This window comes from Pantherophis guttatus, chromosome 8 (genome assembly GCF_059756535.1).
Source record: "Pantherophis guttatus breed Tessera chromosome 8, ASM5975653v1, whole genome shotgun sequence".
Lineage (NCBI taxonomy): Eukaryota > Metazoa > Chordata > Lepidosauria > Squamata > Colubridae > Pantherophis > Pantherophis guttatus.
The window spans coordinates 10,654,263-10,673,842 of NC_142070.1; the positions used below are offsets into that span (position 1 = coordinate 10,654,263).

The 19,580-nt window shown below is 44.9% G+C and overlaps 1 protein-coding gene across 5 annotated transcripts in view; it reads left to right on the forward strand.

Moving 5' to 3' along the window:
• Positions 1 to 19,580, forward strand: part of CFAP299 (cilia and flagella associated protein 299) — a 297,677-nt gene that overhangs the window by 214,870 nt on the left and 63,227 nt on the right. For 4 of the 5 annotated variants that reach the window (XM_034431205.3, XM_034431201.3, XM_034431203.3 and 1 more), the window contains one exon: positions 8,161 to 8,303. In XM_034431205.3, coding sequence (XP_034287096.2) covers positions 8,161 to 8,303 — 143 coding nt within the window. Of the gene's footprint in view, positions 1 to 8,160; positions 8,308 to 19,580 lie in introns of all 5 variants that reach the window. The other variant, XM_034431206.3, reaches the window with a different exon arrangement.

Below are 19,580 nucleotides of genomic sequence, written 5' to 3' on the forward strand. Positions count from 1 at the left end.
CTGGCCAGCTGGTCCTCACGTTCACGGGAGCGCCGGAAACTAGGAAAAGCAGCCGCCCGGTGCACATGTGCGTACCAGGAAGATGATCTTCCAGTTTCCAGCACTTGCATGCGCACCGATCAGCTGGACATGCAGGCCAGAAAACAATAGATCAGGTGGCCAGTGTGCATGTGTGCTCCGGAAACTGGAAGATCATCTTCCCAGTGTACACATGCGCACTCGGTGCCGAAAAGGTTTGCCAACACTGCTCTATACCATTTCAGACAAATGGTTGTCCAGTTTCTTCTTAAAAACTTCCAGTGTTGGAGCATTCACAACTTCTGGAGGCAAGTTGTTCCACTGGTTAATTGTTCTCACTGTCAGGAAATTCCTCCTTAGTTCTAGGTTGCTTCTCTCCTTGATTAGTTTCCATCCATTGCTTCTTGTCTTGCCCTCAGGGGCTTTGAAGAGTAGTTTTCCATGGAAGTACCTTTTGTCAGACAGTTTCTTGGTATAAAACAATGCCTTAGGAGCAATAGAATAGAAAAAAACCAAGAAAAAATCCTATACAGTTAATTCTCCACTTACAACCATTCGTTTAGTGACTGTTCAAAGTTACAGCGGCACTGAAAAAAGTAACTTAGAACTATTTTTCATACTTACGACCATTGCAGCATCCCCATGGTCACGTGATCAAAATTTGGACTGGTTCATATTTATAGTTCATATTTATGACTGTCGCAGTGTCCCAGGGTCAAATCACCTTTTGTGACTTTCTGACGCAAAAGCAAAGATTTGCTTAACAACCGTGTTATTCGTTTAACAACAACAATGATTCACTTAACAACAGGGTTTATTAACTCCCTTAATAAATATGTCTCGCTTAGCAACCAAAATTTTGGATTCAATTTTGGTCATAAATCAAGGACCAGCTGTATTGATTCTCCTGCAGATGCCATGCTCGGATGGATGTGATCAGTGAGATGGCTATTCATTCCAAGTTTTGTGCATTCTAACTGTTAATTATTCTGATTTTACTGACTTTTAAGCTGCACCTTGTTAAAAATGTATCTCGCTTCTGTACAAAGCCCTCTCCTAGAAGAATGAACTATTTTGGGAAATATTAAAAAAGGCAGAATATTACATTTCCCTAAAGGAGAATCATGCTCTTGGAAAGCAGCCCCCACCTTTCTTAATAGCCCCAGCAGGACTGGGCCAGCCTGTCTGCAAGACAAAAGACTTTCAGCTCCAGGGTGATGGGATTAAGACATGGTCCTTCAAGACGTAATAGAACCATTTAGTAGAAGACGCAGAGCCCACTGCATTGCACAATCTCCTAAGGACATTGCATCACCCAGCAAACTTCAACCAAACCTGGGAGCTCAGACAAACATGACCCCGTAGGTATCTGACAACAGCCAATAGAATATATGTTCTTGCACAGGAACAGGAAGCTCAAGTGCAAAGCCCAAGAGAAGGTATAAATACCCCTCACTCTCAACTCCCATGTGTTCAGCTGCACCAGAGAACCATGGGCTTGGTGGTTCTGCTTCATCATTAAACCATCTTTCCAATCAGCCTCCATGTTTCCTGTGTCTTCCTCCCGGCTTCGAACAGAACCAGATGGATATTTCTCCCAACCCTTCCACGGTTTTAATATATTTCCAAGCAGCAAAATAGCAAAGCTGTGTGTCCCTCCTTTCAGAAAAACAAAACTGTTCTTTTCTCCAGCAATTCTGGGAAATCTGTTTTCTTTCAATAGCACTTTAATTGCGTTCCATTGTCGGAGAAATTACGGTTGGCCAACTGCACGCATTTCTGAAGGGGATTTTTCAGGCCAGAGAGGAAAAACAGCTTTGGAGAAAGTTCATTGTGTTACTTTTGTTCAGGCATAATTGCTTAAGGAACTTGGAGCAGAGACTAATCATACCTGCAATATATGGACCCAGCCCAAGAATCCGTATTAGTGAATTTGCACAGAGAGAGTGGGACTTTGGACGTCTGTTTCTCAAATGTACAGTGAATAATTTCTGAGATGGTTGGCCATTTCCTTGCGAGGTGGCAGGGGCTATGGGATGGGGAGACAGAATAAATTAAATTAAAGTATTTTTTAAAATTAAAAATAAAATCACTAAGTGTTAGAATAGATTAGAATAACAGAATTAGAAGGGACCTTGGAGGTCTTCTAGTCCAACCCCCTGCTTAGTCAGGAAACCGTATACCATTTCAGACAAATGCTTGTCCAATCTCTTCTTAAAAACTTCCAGTGTTGGAGCATTTACAACTTCTGGAGGCAAGCACTTCCACTGATTAATTGTTCTCACTGTCAAAAAAGGTCACCTTTTTTTTTTTAATTTGATTTATATGCCGCCCTTCTCCGGAGACTCAGGGCGGCTTACAATAGCCTTCATACTTTTGTATATTTATACAAAGTATAAAGGCTCCTTATAAATCAAAATAATAATAATAATAATAATAATAATAATAATAATAATAATAATAATAATAATAATAATAATAATAATAATAATAATAATAAGCGGTATCCTGAACAACGGGAAGTGAGCTTCCTATAATCTTCTCTGCTGTCCTTACCACTCTCTGTATGGACTTTCTATCTGAGGCATGTGCTTTCTCTCATTTTTTACTATGCTTTTAGTATAAGCTCTGTTCAGCCCCGATTGTACAGTATATGAAAAAGGCCAACCCAAAGATTGGTGATAACCACTCTGTCATGCTGGTTAGAAATTCTTGGAGCTGAATTCCCGAAACATCTGGACCGAGCCAGGTTGAAGATACCTGCATTCTCTTATCACCTTAACATGCCCTTGTAGTAGACACGCCCTTGAGATCATCCTGTGAAACTCACATTCATTATTAGTATGAACACAGTTACTTGCTGTGTTATCATGTTAAGGGAGAAAATGTTTAATCACCTCCCGCCAAGCCTACGTTCTCTGAGGCAAAAAGGTGCGGTAAAACTGAAAAAACTGATAGAACATCTTAAGAATAGCTATCCAGCACACTTGTTCGTTTTATGAATGAAAGCTTTTTAAGTACCGCTAAAGGAATTTTTGGAAAGAGGGAGAAAATGGAGATGAATGCTGACAGGTGACACTTGATCAAAAGCAAAAAAAAGAAAAAAGAAATTATTTTTTGTGAGGGGGGCATCTTCCAGATATTTTTGATTAGGTGTATGAAGCTGTTTTTTTTAAAAAAAAACAACACCACCAGACATCCTGACTACTTCCTTGTCAGAGGTGGGTTCCACATAATTTTACTACCGGTTCGCTGCGCACCGAAAATGTGAGCACACGCATGCCTTCCGCGGATGCACCCGGCTTTCCACGGATTCGCTTTGCTCACACGCATGGCTTGCATGCATGCATGCGGCTTAGAAAGCGTAGCTAAATAGGACGGCATAGCGCTGGGGCGGGGATGGGGGGGCATCCGCAGGTCGCCACTACCAATTCACCTCAGTGGTGAAATGTAAATTTTGTTACTACCGGTTCTGTGGGTGTGGCTTGGTGGGGGGGGGGGTAATAAGACAGAGTGGGAGTGGCCAACTTTTTTTTTTTTTTTTTTTACTTTTAAAACCATTTTTCTACAACCTCTTCGGCTTTTAAAGCCTCTGACGATCACAGCTGACTTGCCTGATCAGCAGAGGGTTTTTCTTTTTTTTTAAGCCTCTGATGATCCTAGCTGACTTGCCTGATCAGCAGAGGCTTTGTTTTTACTTTTAAAAGCATTTTTTCTATAACCTCTTTGGCCAAAGAGGTTGTAGAAAAAATGCTTTTAAAAATTAAAAAAAAAAAAGCCTCTGATGATTGCATGGCTCAGCTGGACAATGGGGGGGGGGCAGGGATTTTTGCTACCGGTTCTCCGAACCACCCGCCTCCATCGCTACCGGATCGGGCAATCCGGTCCGAACCGGGAGCATTTCACCCCTGGTCCGCCTGCTGAATACCACCACTGTTCCTTGTAGAGCTGCAAAAAGTTGTCATTTTCCACATGGCAGGTCTGTGTGAAAGCACCTGCTTTAGGAAATTAATTTTATAATCATAGGGTGATTGAAAGATGTCCTTTATGATGTACATAAGACAGCACCTGCTTTGCTCGCCTTTTAAAACACCAGGAACATCTCCCGTAATTTAGGATGGTTATTGTTAATTTCTTCTTTTTAGAAAAAGATACTATGAATCAATCAACGGTTCATGGTTTTATAGCATGATGTTTAACTCCTCATAATACGTTACGTACTTCTGTTCTGACCCATGAAGGGAAAATACTTTTCTGTGCCCGGCAAAAATGATTTTATAGCGGCTTGGATTTTATGCTTTTGAAAGAATTCATGCAGCAGTTGGAGAGGAAGAGACATTGCTGGGTTTTGAATTTAGAATCTCATTGATTGATTGATTGATTGATTGGCAGCTGTTTTGATAGGAACCTTCTGTCTTTTTTTCATGCTGGTAAATAGAAAAGACCTGTGTAATTCTTCTTTTTATGACCTCAACAGGGGCTCCTCCTTGCTCATATTCGATATGCCTTTCAATTTTGCCTCTTCCTGATAATAATACCTAGAATGCAGAATGACAAGAACTATTTAGGCAAACTATGAAAAAAAAGAGAGTCATGAATCAGAATCAGAATAGAATACAGCTGGAAGGGACCTTGGAGGTCTTCTAGTCCAGCCCCCTGCTCAAGCAGGAGACCCTATACCAGTGATGGTTAACCTTTTCCGGACTGAATACCCAAAGTATGTGCCCGAACCCCCAAAATGCAATGCGTGCGTGATCCCCGCACATGTGGCCCACCCCCTGCACATGCACCAGTGGTGGGTTCCTCCCGGTTTGGCCCGGTTCGGCCGAGCCGGTAGTGGTGACAATATGACGTCACCAAAGTGGTTTCCCCTGCGCCAGTGGTGGGTTCCTCCTGGTTCGGTCCAGTTCGGCGGAGCCGGTAGCGGTGACGATATGACGTCACCAAACCAGTTCTTCCCCCCCGCCCTCCCAACCCCCCCACCCACGTTATTCTTACCTTTTATTTGGTCCCACCCCCAATCTATTGCTGCCTCCTGAATCCCAGCTGATGACTAGAGGGAAAAAAACTGTTTAAACTCTTGCCACGTAGCTTCAAAGGGCTGTCCTACAGCTGATCAGTGTTAAAAGCAAACAAATGAGTCAGGTCATAAGTGCGAGGACTTGGTCGTACGTGCGAGGACCTTCCAGAAATGACTCTGACCAGCTAGCCACGCCCACCTAGTCACATGACCTCCAAGCCCACCCACAAAATAAACCACGCCCACAGAACCGGTAGTAAAAAAAATTAGAACCCACCCCTGCCCCGCCCCGCCCCCCGCATTATTCTTACCTTTTATTTGGCTCCACCCCCAATCTATTGCTGCCTCCCGAGTCCCAGCTGATCGGCTAGAAGGAAAAAAACTGTTTAAACTCTTGCCACAGGGTTTCAAAGGGCCGCCCTACAGCTGATCAGTGTTAAAAGGCAGTGGTAGACCGGTGGTAGACCGGTGCCTCCAAAAACAAATGAGTAGACCGGGGCCTCCAAAAACAAATGAGTAGACCGGGGCCTCCAAAAACAAATGCGTCGACGGGTACAGCTCTGCAAGCAGTTAAAAGCCTGGTAGACCAGTACCTCTGCTAAATCCTAAAGAATTGTCACATGACCCTCAAGCCACGTCCACAAAATAAGCCACACCCACAGAACCGGTAGTAAAAAATTTTAGAACCCACCCCTGACATGCACGTGCAGCCACCCTCATGCACCCCACCCGCTCGCATATGCGTGAGCCCCCACACACATGCCTCAGCCCCTGCAATGTTGTTACAGTGGGCTCTTGGCACTTAGATCTTTAGAGATGAGTACTCCAAGGTCCTTGACAGAGTGGGGGGGGTCGTCTACAAGGTTGGAAGGAAGTTGTCTTCTCTTTGGTGAGAATTTTTGCCTCATCCTGCTCCAGGATTCCAGCCGTTTCACGAACGACAATAGCACAGTGGAACAGCAGTGACCTGCAATATGACTAAGATCCCTTTTAAACGGGAATTGGCACTTGAGAGCACTTTAAGAATTCAAGGAAGAATTGTGATGCGAGCACCGCTGGCTAGGGAATTCTGAGAGTTGGCATCCACAGCTCTTAAAATTGAGAAACACTGTTGTGGTTTACACTCTGAGACATGGAGATGGGGTTTTTTTCCCCAGAGGAAGTCTGCCATGCTACTTACTCTTCTTCCAGGGAAAATCCCATTAAAATTACTTCGCAGCACATACAAATGGGATCAGGATAGGATAGGATAGGATAGGATAGGATAGGATAGGATAGGATAGGATAGGATAGGATAGGATAGGATAGGATAAAGTAGACAGGAATAGAATAGAATAGAATAGAATAGAATAGAATAGAATAGAATAGAATAGAATAGAATAGGGTAGGGTAGGGTAGGGTAGGGTAGGGTAGGGTAGGGTAGGGTAGGGTAGGGTAGGGTAGGGTAGGGTAGAATAGGGTAGGGTAGGGTAGGGTAGAATAGAATAGAATAGAATAGAATAGAATAGAATAGAATAGAATAGAATAGAATAGAATAGAATAGAATAGAGTAGGGTAGGGTAGGGTAGGGTAGGGTAGGGTAGGGTAGGGTAGAGTAGAATAGAATAGAATAGAATAGAATAGAATAGAATAGAATAGGGTAGGGTAGGGTAGGGTAGGGTAGGGTAGGGTAGGGTAGGGTAGGGTAGAATAGAATAGAATAGAATAGAATAGAATAGAATAGAATAGAATAGGGTAGGGTAGGGTAGGGTAGGGTAGGGTAGGGTAGGGTAGGGTAGGGTAGGGTAGGGTAGGGTAGGGTAGGGTAGAATAGAATAGAATAGAATAGAATAGAATAGAATAGAATAGGGTAGGGTAGGGTAGGGTAGGGTAGGGTAGGGTAGGGTAGGGTAGGGTAGAATAGAATAGAATAGAATAGAATAGAATAGAATAGAATAGAATAGAATAGAATAGAGTAGAGTAGGGTAGGGTAGGGTAGGGTAGGGTAGGGTAGGGTAGGGTAGGGTAGGGTAGAATAGGGTAGGGTAGGGTAGGGTAGAATAGAATAGAATAGAATAGAATAGAATAGAATAGAATAGAATAGAATAGAATAGAATAGAATAGGGTAGGGTAGGGTAGGGTAGGGTAGGGTAGGGTAGGGTAGAGTAGAATAGAATAGAATAGAATAGAATAGAATAGAATAGAATAGAATAGGGTAGGGTAGGGTAGGGTAGGGTAGGGTAGGGTAGGGTAGGGTAGAATAGAATAGAATAGAATAGAATAGAATAGAATAGAATAGAGTAGGGTAGGGTAGGGTAGGGTAGGGTAGGGTAGGGTAGGGTAGGGTAGGGTAGGGTAGGGTAGGGTAGGGTAGAATAGAATAGAATAGAATAGAATAGAATAGAATAGAATAGAATAGAATAGAATAGGGTAGGGTAGGGTAGGGTAGGGTAGGGTAGGGTAGGGTAGGGTAGAATAGAATAGAATAGAATAGAATAGAATAGAATAGAATAGAATAGAATAGAATAGAATAGAATAGAATAGAATAGAATAGAATAGAATAGAATAGAACAAAATACAGAATAAAATACAGAATAAAATACAGAACAGAACAATCCTTTATTGGCCAAGTGTGATTGAACATACAAGGAATTTGTCTCCAGTGCATAAGCTCGCAGTGTACATATAAACAGCAAGTAATAGGTCGTAGATTATAAATCATAGTTACAATCATTAATCATCAGAAATGTTGTATGGTTTCCTGCTTGGGCCGGGGTGGTGGTGATGGTGGATTAGATGACCTACAAGGTCCCTTCCAACTCTGTTAATCTGTAATTGATAAATCATAAGAAACCCATTCAAGAAGATAGTGGAAAAGATGAGAGGATGATAAAAGTTCAGAAATGAGACAGTGCTATGGGAATTAGGAGTTCAGCAGAGTTGAACTAGTTTTGTGTCTAAGAAAACATCAGAACTACTGCAGAGCATTTCACCGAGGCTGCCGTTAGTGGTGCCGTCTTTAACGGAAACCAGAATGATGGAAGGACTGAAATCCTGATTTTTGCAAAGAAACAAAGAAAACGGTGCAAGCCTATTTTTTACGGACACCGGAGTACAATAACACTTTTCCCTTTTCTCTCTAGTCCATAATCTTCATTCGCGATCGAAATGCCCGCGGCCAGGAGGTCTCTGCCTATATTGATTATGCCCATCGTTTGAAGGTGGATGAATTTGATGTCTATTTCAGCGGAAAAAAGAAACTTTTCCCCAGGCGCAGCGATCTGAGGTTGGTGAGTCATCTTCTGCCCACGTTGGACATCTCAACTATTTGTAGACATACTAGAATCCTTATCTCAAGGGTGCTTTTTCAAAAGGCAATTGGGCTTTCTTGGGTTTTTTTTTTCCTTGAAGAGGTTTCACTTCTCATCCGAGAAGCTTCTTCAGTTCTGACTGAATGGTGGGGAAATGGAAGGATGTATTTTCTTTGCAGTCATCTGGTCCTTTAGCTTTCTGAAGGTCGGTCGGTAGGCCACCACTGCACTTACGGAATCAATGCATCCATAATAGTAAGATTTAGTACAGGGGCGTCAAACTCGATTTCATTGAGGGCCGCATCAGGGTTGTGTTTGACCGCGGTGGGGTGGGTGGGGCACAGCCAGGCTGGGCGTGGCCAGCTCGACGTCACTCGTGTCGAGGGTGCCTTTTGTGGCCCGAGCGCTCTGCCAGTGAAAACGGGCTCCCAAGTTCCGTTTTTGGCTGCGACGGCCTCCTGCAACCCTTGCATGGGCCAGAACTAAGCACCCCTCAGGCCAGTTGCGGCCCGCGGGCCTTGAGTTTGACACCCCTGATTTAGTAGTAGTACATAGTGAGTTAGTAAGAAGATGCTCAATACGTGAAAGCATTTTGGAGGAAAACTATATGTATTTTTAATGAATTTTGTACTGCTTAAGTGCAACACCATTATGTTTCTACTTCTTTGCTTCTTCCAGTTTAGTTGCGCAATTCTCAACCCAGAAATTACACATAAAAATAGACTTAGCTGTTGTGGTCCGCCAGCAGCCTGTGGAGCTGGCAGCGGAGTTGGATAGTGAGGAGGCTGGGGAGGAACATGGGCCAGTCCTGGAGTCTGGGGAAGGTTCTGCGTCGAAGGCAGAGATGGGGCCAGGGCCATCTGGGAGTTATGTGCGGACTCTGGAGTCTCCAGAGCAGGGGTGAAATGCTCCCGGTTCAGACCGGATCGCCCGATACGGTAGCGATGGCAGCGGGTGGTTTGGAGAACCGGTAGCAAAAATTCCTGTGCCCCCACCCCCATGCCCAGCTGAGCCGCGCGATCATCAGAGGCTTTTTTTTTTTACTTTTAAAAGCATTTTTTCTACAACCTCTTTGGCCTAAAAAATGCTTTTAAAAGTAAAAAAAAAAAGCCTCTGATGATCGCGTGGCTCAGCTGGGATTGTCAGAGGCTTTTAAAAGCATTTTTTTTACAACCTCTTCGGCCGAGGAGTTGTAGAAAAAATGCTTTTAAAAGTAAAAAAACCCCAAAGTTGGCCACGCCCACCCAGTCACATTAACCCCCCCCCCTCACCAAGCCATGCCCACAGAACCGGTAGTAACAAATTTTACATTTCACCACTGCTCCAGAGTCAGACATCAGAGAGGCTCCTCCTGTTCCTAGTGTGTGCATGCCCAGAGCTGCCAGAAGGAAAGAACAGTTAAAACTAAAGGGAGGACTCAGGAGTAAGGCCTGGAGATGATTGGCCTCTCCCATAAGGCTTAAAAGAGGAGCAAGGCACATGGGCCCTTTGCAGGAAAGCAACATTGTTAATTCTGTTCCCAGTCGGCATCTCTGTTTGATTCTGGACTCTGTGGGGCTTTGCCAAGTAGATCTTTGGCAGAGTGTCAAGGGAGATAAAGGTTGGTGATTATCCGAAGGACTTCTCCCAAAGGACTTTTGCTAATTGGGACTCAGCTGTGAATGAACCTAATTCACAGCTGTTGCACTGAAAGAGGTTTTGGGGACTACTCGTGTGTTTTAATGACTCAGGAAGCCTAGGTCACAACACTAGCACTCATAGGTCGCTCACGGCAATGCTATGTTTGTGCTCACAAACACTCACTGTTCAGCCACTCACACAGCCCGGTGGCCAATGGGCCACAACCCAGTAGTGAGCCGCGGCCCATAGGTTGTGAACCCCTGCTTTAGACTATAAGGTAGTCCTTGCCTTACGACCACAATTAAGCTCAAATTTTCTGTTGCTAAGCAAGACAATTGTTAAGTGACGTTTACCCCGTTTTATGACCTTTTTGCCACCTTTGTTGAGTGAATCACTGCAGTTGTTAAGTTAGTAACACAATCGTTAAGTGAATCTGACTTCTGAACTTATTTGGCTTGTCAGAAGGTTGCAAAAGGGGATCGCACGACCTTGGGACACTGCAACCGTCGTAAATATGAGCCAGTTGCCAAGCATCCGAATTTTGACCATGGGGACCAGTGGTGGTATTCAGCTGATTCTATCTGGTTCGGGCAAACTGGTAGGGGCCACTGTGGGATGCCCCACCCACCCGCAGGGACGTCATGACATCCCATTTTTCCACATTTTCGAGGCTCTGTGCATGCGCAGAAGATTTCGGGGGGCCTGTGCGCACAAACATTTGTGAACCGGTAGGGAAGATAAATGAATACCACCCCTGATGGGGACTCTGCAAGAGTCGTCCCTTTTTTTGCAATGCCCTCGTCTCTTCAAATGGTCACTAAATGAACAGTTGTAAGTCAAGGATTGCAACGTAGTGTTGCATTTTTTTTCCATGCCTGCCTTGAGTTTGGAACAGCTGAACGCCTTGAGAAGCAGCTGGGATCTTATCCTCCTTCTAAGTTTTGTCTTGGAAGCCAAAAGTAGGGCATCGGTAGGACAACACCCTCTTTGTGTTCTCTCCCTTAATTGCTTCTGTTTGTTGTATCGAGATTAAAGAGGAATTCAGGACACACTTTTAACATCCCTGCAGTGTTCTCCTGATTTTGGAAGGTGTTCCTTTCCACGTCTCCCTAGCCAGGGGCTTGCCGAGACTCATTTCTCATTACTGTGTCAGCAGAGCGATTCTCCCTGACATATTCAGGTAAGCGGTAGCAGCCAAACGCACATCCACGCTTGTGCTATCTCTTGGCAGTGTAGCTGAGCCAGCAAATCTGGAATTCGAAGGAGTTCATTAAGCCCCAACTGCAGGGGTGAAATCTAATTATCTTCCCAACCGGTTCGGAAGTGAACACGTCCCCCACGCGTGTGGACCCTCTGCACATGCGCAAACCTTTCTGCACATGGGCAGAGGGTAAAAAACAGGTTACTTCCTGGTTAAAAACAGGAAGTAATGACAAACGGGCGGGTGAACGGAGCCTCGTACCGCCACTGCTACAGGTTCTCCGAACCACCGGCTGCCATCGCTACCGGAACGGCCAAACCGGTCTAAACCGGGAGCATTTCACCCCTGCCCAACTGGCTTCTTCCTTTGGCTGTTCCCGGGTGCCTCAACTCCCAAGCCTTAAATGTCATGCCGCTTCCTAAAAAGCCAAATTCAGCTGGTGGTCAGACTGAAATTAAAACACGGCAGCAGCGAGTATGTTCCTGACATGCAAAGCAGGGGATGGGAGTCATGACTTCAAGGGGATGGGGGGAATTGTGTTTATTCCCTTCCTTGCCTCCATTCACATGCCGCCTTTTTCCTAGGCAGGTTTCCGATTAGGACAGGGGTGCCAAACTTGATTTCATTGAGGGACGTGTTGGAAGAAATGTCCGTCTGGATTCAGTTCCAAGTGGGGAGGAAGATACTTGAAAAGATGGTTTAATGGTGGACAGAACCATGTAGTTTTGAGGTCCTGGGCAAAAAGGCATGTGGGAGAGAGAGAGGGGGGGAGGGAGGGGGGAGAGAGAGAGGGTTCTGTGGGCGTGGCTTGGTGGGCGTGGTCTGGCTTGGTGGGTGCAGCTTGGTGAGCGTGGCAGGGGAAGGATACTGCAAAGTCCCCATTTCCTCCTGATCAGCTGGGACTCGGGAGACAGAGAACAGATGGGGGCGGGGCCAGTCAGAATTTTTACTACCAGTTCTCCGAACTATTCAAGATTTCCGCTACCGCTTCTCCAGAACTGGTCAGAACTTGCTGAAACCCACCTCTGGCCCGAGGTCAAATACAACCCTGATGCATCTGTAGGAAGTTAGCAGCCACCCCTCTCCTAGGAAAATGAGATATTTTAGGAAATATTAAAGGGGCAGAATAATAAAAGGGGGGCAGAAACTCAGCCTCCCCACCTTCCCTTCCCTTCCCTCTTCCCTTCCCCTTCCCTTCCCTTTTTAAATATGTAAATTTTAATCTGTTTTTAAATTATTGGGGTATTTTAATTTGTCTGGGCCAAAAAGTTTAATTTGATTTTATCGGGTTTTTAAATTTTGTGTATTTATGTATTTTATTGTTGGCTGTTCACCGCCCTGAGTCCTTCAGGAGTAGGGCGGTATACAAATCAAATAAACTAAACTAAACTAACTAAACTTTAATGGGCCGTTAAGGCCTGGGCCAGTCTATTCTACATAACAAAGATCTACCTCCTTCAGGCAGAGCCGTAGTAGGAATTGCCCAAAGACCCTTCATTACATCATCACCCAGCAAGAGTCAACCAAGCCAGGGGTGAAATCCAACAGGTTCTGACAGGTTCTGGAGAACCGGTAGCAGAAATTTGAACTGGCAAATACCACCTCTGCCTGGCCCCAGAGTGGGGTGGGAATGGAGATTTTGCAGTATCCTTCCCCCGCCACGCTCACCAAGCTCCCCTGGAGTGGGGAGGGAATGGAGATTTTACAGTATCCTTCCCCTGCCACGCCACCAAGCCACACCCACCAAGCCATGCCACGCCCACCAAGCCACATCCACAAAACCAGTAGTAATGTTAAAGCAATGTTAAAAACCAAGTGAAAACTTGATTTTAAAAAAACCACAAATTTTCCTGGTAACCGCAGCACATTCCTACAGCTGCACAAGCAACCCCTCCGAGTTCCACAAGCTTCACACCACCCCACTGCTTGTGAGAAAATAGTAGTTGAAGGTTTAGGGGAAGCTAAGAGAAAAGGAAATCATTGCGGAGAAAATCTATGTGGTCACCACGAGTCAACATCAACTGGATGGCACATAATCAATTCGTCAGTTGCACAGAAACAAATATGCATTTAATTGCGGGTTTTCTCCCTTGTGCTGATACACACAAATAGATATGCAGAGAGAGAAACACAGAGAGAGAGAGAGAGATGCAGAGAGACAGACTAGAGAGAGAGAGAGACAGACAGAGAGAGACAGAGAGAGAAAGAGAGAGAGACAGAGACAGAGAGACAAAGAAACAGAGAGGCAGAGAGAGAAAGAGACAGAGAGAGAAAGAGAGAGAGACAGAGAGGCAGAGACAGAGAGAGACACTAGACAGAGAGAGACAGAGGCAGACGGAGACAGAAAGAGAGAGAGAGACAGAGACAGAGACAGACAGTGAGACAGAGACAGAAAGAGACAGAGAGAGACGTAGAGACACACTAGACAGGGAGAGACAGAGGCAGAGACAGAAACAGAGACAGAGACAGAGAGACAGCGAGAGACAGCAAGACAGAGACAGAAAGAGGCAGAGAGAGAGACAGAGAGACACACTAGACAGAGACAGAAAGAGAGAGACAGAGACAGAGAGGAACAACGAGACAGAGGCAGACAGAGACAGAGAGAGACAGCGAGACAGACAGAGAGACAGAGAAATTATTGAGGTCAAAAGGTAGCATATGGACTGCAGGCTCATCTCTTTGTTTAAAGATAAAAAGAGGAGATTCTCCTTTGAAAGACACTCAGCTGATTTCATAAACACAACCTTATAGTTTTCTCAGCTTGTCTGTCTTTCGGTCTGTTTTTCTATCTCCAGGTAGTCCTCAACTTAAAAGCACAATTGGGACCTGAATTTCTATTGCTTAGCCAGGTGCTGGTGAAGTGTGCGACGCCCAATTTTAAGACCTTGGTTGTGAAGTGAATCCCTGCAGTTCTTAAATGAGCCATGCGGTTGCTAAGCGAATCTTCCCTTCTTAGCTTTGCTGGTCGGAAGCTGGCTGGGAAGATCACAGGTGGCAATCACGTGACCGTTGGATGCTGCCATGTTCATAAATGCAAGGACCTGTTGTAAGTCACTTTTTTCAGTGCCATTGTAATTTCGGCTGTCGAAAAATGAATGGTTGTAAGTCAGGGACTACGTCCGTCTGTCTGTCTGTCTGAAGATAAATCTAAAGGTTTCCCCACTCCAGTCATGTCCGAATCTAGGGGGCAGTGCTCATTTCTGTTTTTTAGCCGAGGGAGCCAGCGTTGTCTAAAGACACTTCTGTGGTCATGTGGCCAGCATGTCTATATGCTGAGGCACACAGAATGCTGCCTGTGGTGTTATTATTATTATTATTAGTTTGATTTATATGCCGCCCTTCTCCGGAGACTCAGGGCGGCTTACAATGCATTAAGCAATAGCCTTCATACTTTTGTATATACCTGCTTAGTAGGGCTTTTGCCCACCCCCCCAAGCGGTGTTCTTTTTTATACAAAGTCAGCTTATTGCATCCACAAACCTCATTTTACCTACCTCAAAAGGATGGAAGGCTGAGTCAACCTTGAACCTGGTGAGAATTGAACTCGCAGTAATTGCAGGCAGCTGGCAGCTAAATGCTACTTTAACAGCAGTTTAGTCTGCTGCGCCACCAAGGCTCCTTATAAATCAAACTAATAATAATAATAATAATAATAATAATGATGATGATGATGATGATGATGATGATGATGATGATGATGATGACTATATGCTGAGGCACACAGAATGCTGCCTGTGGTACCTGTTTATCTACTCACATTTGCATGCTTCTGAACTGCTAGGTGAGGAGGAGATGGCTGCGGCAAGTAATTGGAGCTCACCCTGTCACTCAGCACTTGGGTCTTGAACTTGGGCATCTTTAACCATTGAGCCATCGCATCACTCTGTCTCTCTCTCTCTCTCTCTCCCCCTCCCTCCCTCTTCCTCTCCTTCCCCCTCCCTCTCTATGTGTGTGTGTGTGTGTGTGTGTATTACACATCCACACCCACACCTATCTGACTGTCTGTCTGTTCAACCATCTCTTTATCCATCTATTTTCAACCATTCATTCATTCATTCGCTCCTCATCTTGCCACAAAATGACTCTGTCTGCCTGTCTCTCTGTCTGTCTGTCTGTCTGTCTACCTATCCATCACCTTCCCTATCTTTCCTATAGACATGGAATTCTCTGGAGGCCTCCTATCCCAAATCCAAACCAATGTTTAGGGCCCAGATAAGGTTAGCCTGGTACCGTCACATAGTGAAACTCTTGTTTACTTTCAGGATATTCTCTTTTGCTATGAAACATGCCTACCTGATGCAAAACTGTCCCTGCTTAAAGGATATTTATAAAACCAGAGCAATTTCCAAAACTCCGGACAATTAACCCTAGAACAAACTAGGTGGAGCTGTGATTCTAACATTCACTTCGTTTGGGTGGGTTTTATTCTGTTTACTCTCAACTCTCGTTTTAAATTCAGACAACGGAGTTGAGGAGTGGGAATTATTGCAAGGCCTCCTACTCTCTCTTAATGACAAATTGTTGGGGGGGGAAATGTTTCCTCTTTGTGGAGCTTACTCCGTTGCCCTTTAATTTAGAAAACCCATCCATTTTCTGTAACCTTTCTGTGGCTTGCAGGTAAGACGGCTGTAAAGGTCACGGGGCTGAGTTAATAGCAGGGCTGCGGAAATTCTGGATTCTCGCAACAAAGGTGCCCTCCATTCCATGATCCAGAGCTAGATGGATATTTTTGTTTGCAGCCTGAATATCTTAGATTTGATTAGGTTGTGTAATAAAGGAGGCACCGCATGTGAGAATGAAGGCTTAGTAGATAAGAAGCAAGCATGCTGAAAACAGGAACCCACCCATTCCTGTTTCAGTTCTGTCTCCACGTTGCACCCAGAGGTATTTGTACCATTTTCATGCGTTACCACATCGCTGATGTGGAGCAACAAGCTGTGAATTTCTTTCCCCTGTAGCTGAAATGTTGTGGCTGACTTCCACTAAAGGGGAAAGAAATTCACGGCTTCACATCAGAGATTCTTTTTTTTCTTGAAAGTCAGGAAGAGAAGGAGAAAAAAACTTGCGGGCAAAGTTTTTTCTTTTATGGGCAAAAGGTGTCAATGAGACACTTTAATAAGGTGACCAATTGTCCTCCTTTAGGGAGGACAGTCCTTCTTTTGTAACTTCTGTCCTCTCTCGAAAAGTGTCCTCCTACATGTCCTCCTTTTCGATATTTGAAGACTAATCTGTAAATCTCCGTATTCGATCGATGCCGATCCGATCCGTTGCGTGTGATGTGACATATTTGTATTTGACATGACGATTCGTCAAGGCTCGGTACAGTGCAACGTGACGTGATTGTGAGATGCATGCGCTCTGCACAGGAGAATGGTTTTGAGAGAGTGTGCCGCGCTCAAGTGGCTTTGTTTACTTCTTACCGAAACATGACACGGCACGCACCCACGCATTAGACTCATTGTTGCAATGAATAAAATGTTTCTTTTATTTACGATATTTTTTTCCTTCAATTTATTTGTGTCCTCCTTCTCATTGTAAAAAACTTGATCACCTTAACTTAGGTATCTACTTGTACCCCAGGCAGGTTAGGTCAGGGGTGTCAAACTCGATTTCATCAGGGTTGTGTTTGACCTTGGATGGGCTAGGGGGGCATGGCCACCTCGACGTCACTTGTCTCAGGGGCACCTGTGGAGGCCCAAGGGTTTTGCCAGCGAAAACAGGCTCCCGAGCTCCGTTTTGGGCTACATCAGCCTCCTGCAATCCTCTGCCAGCAAAAACGGAGCTGACCTCCATCTTCTGTGGCAGAAGCACCGTGGGTTGGTCTTTCGCTGTTTCCAGGGCGGCCCCGCAGGCTAGATCTAAGCACCCCGCAGGCCATATCCGGGGCCCCCAGGCCTTGAGTTTGACACCCCCGCACTAGATTGTCTCCAACCTATGCTACATATAGACATAATTATCTGAAAGATTATATGATAATATGTTCCAGGAGCAAATGATAAGGAATTAATCTCCGTGAACTCAGCTAGCTGAAACTTTAGCAACCGCCATAGATGAAACTCTTCTGCTAATACCTGTCAACCTGTCTCTTGAGCAGCAGACAGGGTAAATATAATCTAATTTATCTCCTCCGTGCCGTAGCCATGATTTCTTCATACGGGAAGAGGCTCACACCAGTTAAAAATACGATATGAGACGGATTAGGCGAAATATACAATCTACTTACCCATTGCTACTCGAGACTGAGGTTTTGTAGAGAAGGTAGGCCTTTCTCAATGCTTCACTGAAAGTCAGTTTGGTTTAGTGGTTAAGGCACAAGGCTATAAAAGCAAGAGAGAGTGAGTTCCCCTTAGCCCTGAAAAATAGCTTTGCCGGATCCAAAAATTAAAGGAAACAGGGTTCCATCCAGTGGTGGGCTGCTGGGGGTGAAAAATGGGTCTACCGGAAGTTCAGGAAGGCCAGAAACGGGCCCATTTCCGGCCTCCAGAGGGCCTCCGGAACCTGGGGAGGGCAAAAACATCCCCCCCCGCCATGGTGCAGGAGGCCGAATAAGCCATGCCCACCATAGCCACGCCCACCCAGCAACCAGGCAGAGAACCCCTTGCTAACATTTTTGAAGGCCACCCCTGACCTTAGCCCTGAAAATTAGCTTTGCAGGATCCAAAAATTACAGGAAATAGGGTTCCATCGTTCCTCGGGACTATGCATATTGATGGAACTCAGAGTCCAGCCACATCTGGACAGCCACATGTTCCCTGCAGAGCAACAAAATATTCGTAACAGAACTGTAAAAAGATCAGCCTTCAGAATGGAGCACTTCCTTCTTGTCCTCGAGTTTCCCATATAGTGAATTTAAAAAAAAAAAAAAAAAACTTTTCCAAAGTTGTCAAAAGACATTAAACTACACGTTATAATGTCATCCAGTTAAATTCTCCCTCTTGGAAAAGAGAGAGAGAGAGAGAGGGAGGGAGGGAGGGAGAGAGAGAGGGAGAGAAAGATTTGGACAATTAACAATTTAATGTATCGGTCATATTTGAAACCCTCCGGGTGTTCTTTGAAGAGTTTGCAGTTGATGTATAAGGCTTCCCTTTCCATTTTATTGCCGTCCTTTATCAAGGGAGCATTATTTATGTGTTATGATACTCATTTGGTTCTAGTTGTTAAAAGAAAGGAATGTGTTAGCAAGAAAAAAAAAATTGCAGTGAAACATGGAGTCGTAATTTTAGTCATTTTTTTCCTCTGCTGGTATTTATAATCTAATGGGGTACAGGTGTAATTCAATGTTTGCTTTGGAATCGCTTTCACTTTTTCCTCATTCCTCGCCCCCCCCCAAAAAAATCCCTGCTGAAAAGAATAGAGAACCATACCATAAACAGCGAAATCACCTGCCTAATCATTAATGTTTGAGTGCTCTGGAATAAGTAATGGAGTTTTAAATCCAAGTTGTCTTGGTGTCTCTTGATTTTTGGGATGCGATCCAATCCAGGTTCATGAGATCATTTCAGTAAGTATTTCACCATTACAATTTTGTCTGTCAAGCGTGGAAATCAGGGAAACCCAGGCAGTTCAAATGAATATCAGGATTTGTTGCAAAACGAAGGTCCCTAAAACAGGGATGTCAAACTCAATTTCATTGAGGGCTGCGTCAGGGCTGTGTTTGATCTCGGGGAGCTGGGCGGGCATGGCCGACTGGGTGGGTGTGGCCCAGGGGTGGGTTCTAATTTTTTTTACTACCGGTTCTGTGGGTGTGGGTTATTTTGTGGGTGTGGCTTGGTGGTGGGGTAATGTGACTGGGTGGGTGTGGCCATTTTTTTTTTTTTACTTTTAAAAGCATTTTTTTTTGGCCGAAGAGGTTGTAGAAAAAATGCTTTTAAAAGAAAAAAAAGCCTTTGATGAGGTGGGCGGGGTAAGCGAGCAGCGACTGGGCCGGGGACCGGTTCAGGGGCATGGCCAGCCAATGTTATTACCGGTTCTCCGAACTACTACAAATTTTTACTACCGGTTCTTGCGAACCGGTACGAACCGGGAGCAACCCACCACTGGTGTTGCCAGCTTGATGTCACTCCCCAAACTGCTGCCATGCTTCCTCTTTGCATTGGGTAGACCGGGCTGAAGCTACATTGGCCTGATCTTTCCTCTTCGGAGTGGGTAGATCAGGACGGCCCTGCAGGCCAGATCTGACCACATTGTGGGCCTTGAGTTTGATACCCCTGCTCTAAAAGAACCATAACTACAAGGCAAATAGGTGGTAGATAAGAGTCGGTCGGATTCAAGTTGGGCTGGACTTCGATCTCTTGTGGGTGTGAAGGAACTCGAGACTGATGACACGTTTGACCCCTCCCTCAAGCTCAGCCTGATCATCTCCTACTACACAGTCATGTGGAACGGAGACACAGTAATGGACAGCATAGTGAGGGATGTAGGCATTTTAGAA